The 12,992-nt window shown below is 31.1% G+C and overlaps 1 protein-coding gene across 1 annotated transcript in view; it reads right to left on the reverse strand.

The window, feature by feature from the left end:
• LOC113512920 (organic solute transporter alpha-like protein) overlaps positions 1-1,004 on the reverse strand; it is a 22,211-nt gene extending 21,207 nt beyond the window's left edge. Inside the window, exon 1 of the mRNA XM_026896881.3 lies at positions 504-1,004. Within this exon, the coding sequence (XP_026752682.2) occupies positions 504-660 (157 nt within the window). The 5' untranslated portion in view covers positions 661-1,004. The remainder of the gene's footprint in view (positions 1-503) is intronic.
• Between the last annotated feature and the right edge of the window lie 11,988 nt (positions 1,005-12,992).

The raw sequence follows: 12,992 nt of genomic DNA on the forward strand, positions 1-12,992 counted from the left end.
TTTAGTACGCATTAATGGCATAATTTTATTATAATTCACGCGAACAAAACCGCGATATAGAACTAGAAATTTTATAAATTTAGCATCAAGTTTAAAAAAAATAGTATGATGGTAAATACCTATTGAATAGTTTGTTAGCACTACATTCATCCCAAAAGACCAGCGTAAAAGAAGAAAACCGCGAAATATAACCAAACCATCTGGCCAACATTGCATCGGTACGTAAAATTTTCTTATGGAGAGAGACCATTGTCGCAGAAATATTACTTTAATGGATTGTTAGTGTTTACTGTTTTATATTTGTTTACCCATTAATATTCATATGTACAGCATGCTTCATACATAAGCGTCGTGATTTCATAACAGTTGAATTTGATTGAAATCAACGATTTAACGGAGAAAGTTACCAGCCGTCCTTGACCTCAACACGAGTTATAAGTTAGCTTAGTATACGGTCCTTATAAATATTTCCCGTACGGTTACAGAAAAAATATTTTTGCTACCTGCTAAATATGACCCGAAGTCTGGCTGCATGCTGTAACTATAACACAATAACGTGGTATTTACAGCATTGTTTGTGTCAGGTAGTGCCTTCTCAGCACTTATATGCCGAGCAGTTAAAATTCGGGTTTCACTGCTTGCCTCACCAAGTAAATCCATTTTAGTTTCTTTTTAAATGTTATCAGATAGATCACTATTTATTTCACTTGAGTAGTAGTTCTAAATAATAAAAAAAGAATATAAACACATTTCAAATATCGAATGCAGTCTGTTCAGAATTTAAAATTCGCGCGAGGCGAGCGTTGAAGTAAGGGTACCGAACTACACTGTCGGCAAGAGTCATCGCGGTGTGTTGGTTGCGTTCACTTTCTTTCGACATTTTGTGGTCTATGCAATTAAATTTTTGTTGTCTAGTGTTGTTTTAACACTATAATATTAATTAAAACACACGGTTTAAATTTGGAATAGGTTAAATATGACTGCACTGCGAAAGCTTGATAATATCTCTACTTACTATTAGCGAATTAACCATCTCATAGTCCTACAGACCGACAATAATGCGATAAGATATGTTATTGATAACGCTAAATGAAACTATGATTGCGAACATTTTTAGTCATTTCACACATCAAATGTGGACGAAAATGCCCCACGACTTATTTGTGAAAATATTACTACATATGAGTACTAAGAAATTTTTAATAACAGAATATTTCTTTATGTACTTTAAAATGGCAAACTGTTTGGCGGTTTAACTCATAAAAAGTGATAACCGTTACCTTACATGCACTGTGATGCCCATGGCATCCTTCATACATTATAATTTCAAAATATTGTGCTTCCGTGTCTTGCAATTCCATAGATTATATTTTAATATTACACCCTTCAGACGAAATCACGTAAACTGAGTTATTTGGCAATAAAAACACTAGTAGAGTAGACTTGTACAAAATCTCCCTCTTATAAAACAGATTTGAAGGTTAAGATAGTCAGTATCAGACAAAGTAAACTCTAGAAGACATTAGGGGTGTTATAGATGGTACAAAACTATTATGTATATTATCAGCAGGACCGGTATATTCTGTAATGTTTATGTCTATAGGTACAATAACAGTTGCCTTTTCATCGCCTTTTTTGCCTGTCCAATGGTACACAGGAAATAAATAACGGAGTATAGTGCATAGTTATTTTTTCATAAATAGTTTTATAAATAGATGTATAAGTAGGTGTCTTTCTTTGAAAAAACAATAAAAAGGTTTCATTCATTTATTAATATGATTGTTTTATTTATGTTTGTATCGAATATACACTTCGAGAATTAATTCAATGGGGGATTGGAGCATGTTTTTACTGTTTAAAATTTAGAGGGGTCACTTTGTTTACACATTTGTCCTGAATTTAATATCAATATATTAAATACTGAGATCTACTGTTCTGAAAATTCAAGTTTTTTACAATATTCAATAAGAAGTTATCTGTCATATATGCTTATATCTATTTCCTAAAAACTAACATATAATCAAAGTCTATAGAGTACTTCCAGTTATTCTTATATATTGATACCTGTAGCATATAAATATTTAATAATAATTTAATAATAGTATTATAACCTAATAATAGCATTTAGCAATTTAACTTGTAATACGGGCATTTTAAGTAATTAACAAAATAATAAGGAATTTTCAGAACGCAAGTTCTTCTCGCTCTTATCCGGCTGTTACTTATTTTTTTAATTCTACATATTTAACGAGGATTTTTTTTTCTCTTCTTGAATAAACAAATAAATCAGTATTAATCACGTGAAGCTAACATAAACGTATAATGTAAACAGATTTATACGTTATCAACATTAATTGTTTACATGCTTTTGACTGATTAAAAACATTTGAATTTATCTGTATTGGCCACCATCGCATTTAATACTTAGAACAATAATAATTTTCTTAAGGTTATATTTTCATAGTTCTGAACAAACAAATAAAAGTAATAACTTTAGTTTTTCATTATAATAACCAATAGGCAATTTACTAATGAGTTGTTATGAATTATTACTAATGAGGACTAATAGCCCTATTGCTAGCAATGTAGCGTTACAGATCTACCTTCATGTAGTTCTCCCTGATAACCATTTAGATTAAATTGTGGTTTTAATTTGATTTAGATTCGTGACCATATCGCAACTGATCTGACTTCATACTTACCTCAAAAACCTACCATTACGTGTATCATCATTATCATTAACCTATTGACGTTCTATTTATGTGTATGGTTAGATACTTAATTCAATAACAAACAATGCTAAGATACTTTAATAAATATTGATTTAAATAACAGTATAATTCAATTTATCAACATTAACACTACACTTAAGTACGTAAAGAATTCACTTTATTATCCTTATGATTTGTGATGATGTTTTTTTTTTCTCCCATTTATATCTATTTTCCATCTCAATAGGTATATGTATTCACTCCTCTTCATGCTACATCATCTCTCACGAAGTCTATGTTTTATCTTTCTATATAACTATCTTTATCATTTTCCCTACACAATTGTCCTTATACATCACACGATCATTATCACTTCTCTCTGAGATATTATTAGATTTTTTTAATGGATGATAATGGAATGGTAACTCCACCTGCTCAAACGGTATGCACTGGCAGGGCACTAATAAAAGATGATAGGTGACGAAGCAGGTTAGTTAGTCCAACATGACAAATTGAATAGTGAATTGATTCACTATGATTTCCAGGAGGAACCGTGAGGAGGTCGATCTAAAATGGTATTGCTATTGCTAACAATGGGTTGTTAGTCCCTATTACTAACAATCTCTTCTCCCCCCCTCATGAAGAATTTAACAATTATTAACCACGATAGTTTCATGAGGTCTACCTGATAGGGTATATAGCTAGCAATAGTGCAGGTTTTTTATGGACGATTATAAAATAATAACCCCTCCTGTTCTATCAATATACTAGTAAAGCACCATTAGTAAATGATAGGTGAGCATAATAGAACCTGCTTTGATTACCTCTGGGCTAACCCTTAGTTAGCCCCGAGGTTCTCTTTTATGATATTATTAGGTTATAAAAGTTTATATAAAATTGCTGATGAGAAATCTCGTCGAGCTTACATTAGATTTTAGGGAATATAAAAATCTGAGATAAAAATGTCGATAATATCGATTATCGACTGTGAAATGTGACATCGCAACTCTACGAAAAGTAAGGCAGACCGTAAGGTAAACCGTGAGGTAACGTCGAACTGTTGGTTAGGTGGTTAACCGGCCAACCGACCGACTTTACGCTTCGATAATCGCCATACAATTGCGCAAATTTTACATTATGCTAAGCTAACTGTAATCCGCGGCTTTTCCAACATTAATTATAATTACAATACAAAAATTAATATATTTTTAAAGATCCCTCGTGAAATTTTATTCTCCTTTAACTAATTGAGAAAATTTGTTTCAAACATTAAATTTACAATGAAAACCATTGCAAATTTAATTTTTTATTCTTCTCTTATTTAAGTATTTAAAATTATTTTACAGTGGAGGGCTGGCCTCTTAAAGAAGGCATATCATGTTTTTATATTCAATACACTTATGAATTTCACAAAAAATATGTATAATGCATAGAACATATCAGTATACGTAAATGACCTACTTGGTGGAATAAAACAAAACACAACAATATTGTCGACGTATTTTTTTTAAATGTCATAATATTTTACCGAGGAAGCGAAAAAAACCATTTGATTTTTTAAAAAGCAGCGTATATCTATTTCTAATAATGTAGGAAATCTATACGTAGGTAATCTATAATAGCAAATTAATTCTACGGTAAGATAAGTATTAAAATTGTATATAATCGCTAAGCTATTAAATAAACTAATACTTGAATGTAGATATAGACTAAATGGCGCGGATAATCTATCTGTACCCTTGGAGGGGATTGTTAATAGGTAATACAGATTAACAGTCCTATCGCTAGCAATAAACCCTGGCAGGTTAACCTCCATGTGGTCTGTTCTGGAAACCATCATGCTCATTTTCAGGTGTATTCATCACAATGGGCTAACTGACCTGCCTTTTCATTCTCACCCATTATCCCTCACTGGTGCCCCACCAACGTATACCGTTGGCACAGGTGGGATTACTATTGCATTATCATCCATTAAAAAAAGACTTATCTGTATGTTAAGGCGTATGAGACAAACTCATATAAGAACAATATTAAATTTTTTATCTAAATATTGCAATAGAATAAGGTATTTACGTACGTACTGTCTATCGTAGTGAAAAATATCATAAAGACATATCTAATTTGGTACTATTGTTTTGATAAAGAAAGTATCTTAAGCATATGACGATTGCAGCTTATAATCTTCGCAGTATGTGTATATGTAATCTAGTAAGCATGATTCGCTAAATTTATCAGATTTCCGTCACAACATTCTGTAAAGAATTACTCATTCTATACAACATCATTTGATAAGGACAACACATTATCAATGCTCAATACAATTTTATAAAAATATCTGTAATATTATTAAAACTATAAACTATAACTATTTTCTTTTAAATATCCCTAATTAGCCTTTATCCGCGATTTTGTCGACGTAAGCAGAATATCTTCGCTGACTTGTATAAAAATGTATATGTCTTTTTATATACGTATTCCTGTATACCATAATTAATAGTGATTGTTTAAGCCGCTAAGATGCTAGGAGGATGACCTGTATTCATCCTCACATATTATCCTTCATTGGTACCACACCAATATATACCAATAGCGAAGGTAGGGTTACCAATGCATTTTTGCTCATAAAGAAACTTTATATACTTACTGATACACGCGGACGAGGCGGCGATATCATATATCATATAATTTTATATAACAACTTATACAACTTATTTGTATTCAGACGTTTTTTGTTTGAGTTAAATCTTTTTATATTATTATTGATTTTTTATATGTTATTGTACTCGTGCTTTCCTGGGTGAGTGTATTGGAAGACCGTAAGGCTTACCCAGTTGATGTAATAAATAAATAAATAAATAATTATACTAAGTAAGAGAATCAGCAGCCTTCGGTATGATACATGAGACGAGTTATGAAAGTGTATGACGCAACTGATTGTGCAAGTGTTCACCATTTATTCTCTCTGCTGAGTTATTGTCCTATATTCCGGTAAATGCAGTAAATAAGTTGATTCATGTATTTAGAAATGTAGCTGACACAAACCAAAACCCATTGGTATAATCGCATTACCTACCTCTATATGAAATGGAAGACCGTATAATGCAAATTTCGCAACCGGTATGTTCGCGCAAGATATAACTAGTGGTAGGTAAGTAGGTATGTCGGTTGGAAATTTTCACAAATGGAATGTGTTTGCAGGAAATGCCATTTTAACGGTCTATAGAATAGAGTGAAGTTATCAATTAATTCACTTAGAAATAATATGTTCCTTTTCGGTACTTCTTAAAACAAATCTCATTTCTTTATTTTTGATTATCTTTTATTATTCGGTTACCTATTGATCTATGTATAAAGCAAATTCTCTTGGTAATAAACTACTGTTATTTATAATATAAACTAACTCTTTACAAAAGATTCGACCTCGCGACCTCGAGACATAAGGGTATTTCCTTATAAAAAAGAATAGCTTATTATTACTTGGTGAAGAGATTTGGTATAGAATTTTAATTTGAAATTTCCTGTGCTAATATACTATGCTTTGTTTCCCTAATAGCCACATAATATGATCATGATTCAATATGGTGTTGAAAGGAAGTGGTGACATATTCGTATTTCACTAGAACTAATTAAAAATAACTAATTAAGTATATTTCACTGAGAATGGCAAACATATAATATTATGTGCGTCGGTGTCGTGAGTGCCTATGAAGAGTTCATAGACCCAACCTAAAATACAAATAAGACGTAGTTCTCGTAGGTACTTTATATGCTCACACAAATTTCCTAAAATTACTTATTTCTTCCTATTCAAAACATCTTTATTATCAGAAAATCATTGTAAAAGATGTTTACGTAAATACAGTAGTATGCAGCGCCATCTAGAAAAATACGTTCTCATGTATAGTCTAGAAAAATCTAGTAAATGGTGATTAAAGCTATTTCACACTAGATGGTGTAACATGTAGGTATTATTATTATTTATATTTTGTTTTTAGCTTTTCTTTCTTTAAATAAAAACAAAATATATTTTCAATATGTTTATTGTTTACCAATAATTTATTGGAATCATCAAACGCCTAACCTTGTACGCCTACAAACTATTCTTATCTACGAATAACTTCAAGGTTATGATAATATAGGAAGTAGGTAAGTATTTATTTCATTTATTATGATAATAAACTAGCTCTGTCAATACTCTATAACCTACATAGTTTTATGTTTATATATTTATAATGACACAAACAAGTATTTCCTGTAATATTTTTTAATTATACACCACATTTCATTTAGGTGCAACAGAAAAATAAAACGTGATGAGTAACACATGGTGATTTAGTTACTACTATGGAATTTAGCAAAATAATAAATTATTATTAATATTTCAATAAACAGGAAAATGTTTAATAGATTTACTGTGTCATTGTCTGACGCAATAATTTATTATCTCTATCACTGCATTTTTACGCGACTTGTTACGTAGAATTACTTATTAATTTATATATTAAAATACTTTACATTACTGTTATTATTTAATTAGTGGTTCGTCATACTTCAATTTGTTATATGTTAAGAAACTTTTCAAAAACTGGTACAATCCCCGCACATTTACTACATTAAAATTGGGGTTATAAAGATTTATTTATTTCCTCATGAATTCCAACACTTAAGAATAATATAAATAGATATATATATATATATATATATATATATATATATATATATATATATATATATATATATATATATATATATATATATATATTCTTATCATTCATTATCATCTACTACAAACATAGGTTATGTATATACTGTACATACCTATGGATACGACTATGTAACTATGATATGCGAATTATTTATTGCATTTTCAAAGGCGAACCTTTTATGCTTCCTGTTTCCTGTATTGTATTGTAACTAAGTGTGACACCATGTAAAAGTTCACACTAACATAATCGCAATCTTGCTCTGTCATCTATCTTATACCACAATATAAGCACAGACAATATTATACTATACCAGTAGTACAAGTAATACTACTAATACGTATATACATAAATATATATCAGCTGTTAACTATCCACTGCTAGATATAGTAAGCCTTCCTCATAAGGGGAGTTTTGCAAGTAGTTGCCACGCTTGGCAGGCGTGTTAGCAACCGCAGTTAAGCTTTTAATGATGCTTTAAGAGGGACGCTGCTATCCATCCTTCTACCATTAAGTTCTCTTAGTCACCTCTTACGACACTCACAGGATAGGAAGGCCTATTCTACGCCGAGACCACACAGAGGATATAAAATAGTAGATATTAGATGTAAATTGAAAGATGATTTATAATAAATAAGGAAAATAACAGTTTCTGTTGTATTGTAGCCAACATAAATAAGTCAATGACACGTTCTAAATGGTCATATTAGTTAAGCAGGTACCTGTTTACACAGGTGTATTATCTATAAGTATCTATGTAGCAGATGAGTACTATTTTACACCAATCTATTATCCATCTTCTACTAAGCATTCATTTCTCTCTCTCTCATTCAATAAAACAATATTGAATTCTTTAATTTATCACAGGGAGATTTAGTACAAAAGCCATCTGCTTGGGTTCCTCTGTTCCATTATTGTTTCTGCCGTGAAACAGTTGTTTACATAGCTGTGTTTCGGAAAATGTTTGGGAATGAAGGAGTGGATATGACAGTGGAATTATAGGGTACAGAGGCGTAACAACTTGGTTCACAGGAATGGCAACGCAGATCATGGATGACAGAATGTACTCTGTTATGTCTATGGTACTGTTCATTGGCGAAGGTTACCTCTTTCTATCAGGTAAACCGTCAGCTTGTTTGCCATTTTAAGTTACATAAAAAAATTATCACGATGACCAGAAGGCTAAAGAATTTTAGGTACTTTAAGTTCTCTTTTTCTGGCTATTATGTGATCACTACTATTAAATACAATAATATCCTATGAGGAACGGATTATTAGTAATGAGAAAATTATATTACCCACTGCTAACAATACACTATCAGATCGACTTTGAGCGGTTCCCCTTGGAAAAAATCGTGATTAATTTCTGGTGAATTCGTCGCGATGAATAACATAAATTCGTACTCTTTGTTTCATGTTTTACTGATGCCCCACCGTGGTATGCCGTTAACATAGGCGGTGCACATGGTGAACATGGCATCATGTCAATTTCATCTATTGAAAAAAAAAAAACTTGTCCTAGGGATTAAAAGAAAAAATCACACGTGGTTTTATTCCATCACCACATGGAAATAAGTAGGTGCCTTTATTTATACCATTTGCAGCAGATATATTGTGTACATGCTTAGGTATATTAAATGACATTCCATAACTATACTAATAGAGAGACAAAAAAATTATCTGGTTTTGGTAACGAAACAAAACCATAATAAAACAAACGTAGGATCGTTGATAAAGGAAAAAACCGCGTGAACAGAGGGCAATGTCCGAATTTAGTTTTGGTTCAACGAAACGTTGAGAATACAGACTACCTACCTACTACCACATGTATATTATCACCAACACATCGACTTCATCGAGCTGTGGATAGTAGATTACAATTACGACATTATGATCATAGAAATAAGGTTCATTTGTAATAATACATACTTACAGGGTAATTATAAACTTCCTAAATTAACTAGTAATATTGTAATAAAGAAAAGCAAGCCCTACTCTACCTACAAAACATTTGAATTGGTAGTTCACATCAGTAGCTCACTCGAAACAGGAAGTTCAGTTTTAAAAATAATCTACCTATAAAATTTAGTCATGGAAAAAAACGGGAAATATAAATAAAATCTAAAAGTAGGCACACACATAATATAATTCAGTAAAAATACATAAGTGCATAATATATATTTCTATGCTATCTGAAAAGAACAGGTAGATATCTCCCTTTTTCAGTGCTAACATAATTATATCTAAAGAAACTTTTATTATACTTTTAAGATATTTTCTACTTACCTACATTAATCTTTTACCAAGTAGTTATTAGTTACAATACATGTGTAAGCTATTAAAAATATTGTCGAAATGCATATACTCGTAGATATTATATATCTCAAAAAAATACGAAAATATGTCAGAACAAAAATTGCATATCATTGCCTTAAAATAAAAAATTGTTAGGATGTAGAAAAAGAACTTTTCCACTAAACGAACACTTAAAAATCTGCTATATTTCATTTTCTAACTTAAATAAGCATTATTATTAAAAATTTATGCCTATGATTATTTTAATTAATAAAAAAAATGTCTTTATCCATGTGTCCGTTTTTTATTTATGCTATAAATAGACTAAGATTATCAAAACTATTCAGATATAAAAGAAAATAATCAAAATGTGGGCCAGAAGTGGGAGTATTAATTATAAATTTATATAACACTTATTAAAAAAGTATTCCAAAATGCATAGCCCCAATATTTTGTTAAGTACTTAGTTATAATTTGAGTAAATTAAAAAAAAATTCAAGCTATTTTAATAGTAATTTTCCAGATAGGTACTACCTAACTACGAAAATAATTATGCGTTACAAGCTTCAACCTAGACAGGTAGAACTATTAGCGCCCTCGATTTATTTCCGTAATACACATAGGTATATCTTATGTATAGAAAGTAGGGCAGATTCTTTAAATATTTCGCCAACATCTAAGTAACGCTGGTATGGTATTTATTATTATTTTTATGACCACATAGAAAGCAGGTTTAAATAAATATTACAATAGATGGATACAACTACAGTTAAGGTAGTAAATAGCTTTTGTTAATAACAGACAGAATAGGCACTGAGATCTACAAGTAACATAAATAATTCTATCTTGTGTTTATTTACGTCCATCGTATTGTTTGTATACAGCCCGGCACGAATGCGCATCTGTCTACGTCATTCCCCCTTCCCTTTACCCCGCGGAGACCTGTCTTCCCTACGCTGGGGTCGAGACAGCTCACTCGCTCATTCATTCGTTATTTGCAAACACTGCGCGTTGTCCGTTGCGCCGCGCCTCGCCTGTGAAATTTCTGACTTGTAGATAAACTATTCTGTACATAACTTCGAGTCCATCACTATGTTGAAGGAAAAGACTAGATACGAACACCGTCATAGCTCTGAAGAACAAGGACGTCCTCTAGCATCTAGTAGATTACCCGCAATAGAGGAGCTTACCCTTGGCCTGAAACAAAAACTTCACCTACAAGCTAGAGCCAGAGCTGCACCTTATTACATCAGGAAACAAGAACCTGTCGATTTAGTAGAAAGACTGTTGGAACAACGTGCCCTTGTTGCTGAGGCTGTTAGAAGACTTCAAGAAAAAAAACAGCCATGTCATGAAATATCCGTGGATTCATAATTTATAAACAAAACATTTTAGTTGTGAAAGTGTAAAACGTGTTGTGAAATCGCTTGTGTGTTAGAAACGTGTCGGGTTACAATGGTGCTATAAGCAGAGAGTGTGTAAGAGAGAGACGGCCATCTATGACGTGCCACGTACGACTTCAGTCACGAGAACCAACCAAAATGGCCGCGCGTACTCTACAATCATAATATTTATTCTTCGTTAAATATTGACCTTAACTGATCAAAGTACTGAATGACGTAACTAGCGTTTAGTATTGTCACAATTTAGATTATGGTACTATCATGCATTCTGATCAACTTATTTCTAAAATATTAAAATAATTTAGTGTTCAACAAAATAGTCAATCACGCTATGACATTTCCATTCTTTATTATTACTGTCACGAATTATAGTATACTTATAAATTATTAAGTAAAGTATTGAAAAGCTTTAACTATTGATTATGTGCACTATATTAACTATTCAGTACCATTTATGAACATCAGTTATTTTGTAATTTAAAAAATTATAATTAACCCACTTTCAGCCAGACGTTCCATTTGTAACTGGGTATATAGGTAACTATCTTTATAGATGTATAAATAATAACTATCTAGACATTATTACTATCCATTTTGAAATGTTTATTATAAAAAGTTGCAATTACATGTTATTATGTATTTTGAAAGCATTTAAAATAATATAATCATAGATATTTATTGTGTTAGCGAATACTATCTATTTAAATATCTAAGATGGATCAAGTTAACTCAAAGCTTTCAATTCAAAGTGATTGTAGAGCTAACTGTACATACCTACTTTAGAATAATACAGTTACTTCATCATGTGTATGAGTACATAGGTATCTGTATACATAGTAAAGTACGTATTAATATGGAATTTATGAATAAATAGCTATTGCGATATATAGGAATTATATATACTAATTATATATATATTCTATAATTCGCTGTATCTACCAATGTACTTCTATTAATTTATAGGAAATTTTAGGCAATAATAATTTAAAACTAATACCTGTTCTAGACGTAGCAATTATGCACAATTGTACCAGATCAGGTATAAAAATCATTGTAATAGGTATTACATGTGTGCATGTTTTAGTGCATTTTGTGATTTTTAGATAGTTTAATTTATCGTCGATCTTGTGATTTAGGTAAGAACTAATTAATAAATGATGAATATTCAAACTGAGAAATATGTACGTGTTTTCTTTTCTGCCCTAATAATTATTATACCTACCACAATTTAAATTCCATTAGTTGTGCTCACCACATTTTACGGATGGTATAACATAATCGCTACTAACTCCATCTAGGAGGATTTTCATAAAGTGTATGACAATCCTTACTGTAAATATAATATTCTAGTAAGGATGTGTATTGCAGTTATGATGACAAATGTGAAACTGTTTGTTTGTTAGATACCTCTTGGCGCCTTAACCAATCGCTATGAAATTTAGCATTCACTTACTATATGGCATGGAGAGTATATGTTACTTTTTATCCTGATCATGATCGTTTAGGTTTTGCATGCAAAACGAAGTCGCGGGTCAAAGCCAGTAATTTATAATTGAAGAATCAAGCTGTTTGTAGCGTGTGGAATTGTTCAACATTTCTTACACCCTTAAACTAAACCCTACAGAGCTATGAGGAATTATCAATGCTAAAATGACTTTATGGTTTAAAAGCTTATTTCTAGCACACTAAAACAATTTTTGCAAAAATTAAGTAACCAATGCCCTAATATAATCTGAACAATCTTGTTTGTTACTAATTATAATCTAAAATTTCTTCCCATATTAGTCCTCAGCAGACATCACGTCAATTAACTGAGTTACCTATTTTAATACATCAAGTTCAGTAATGAGCATAATATTAATAGACAATTAGTATTATGT

The sequence above is a fragment of the Galleria mellonella genome, unplaced genomic scaffold (genome assembly GCF_026898425.1).
Source record: "Galleria mellonella isolate WM207_F2 unplaced genomic scaffold, CSIRO_AGI_GalMel_v1 utg23, whole genome shotgun sequence".
NCBI lineage: Eukaryota > Metazoa > Arthropoda > Insecta > Lepidoptera > Pyralidae > Galleria > Galleria mellonella.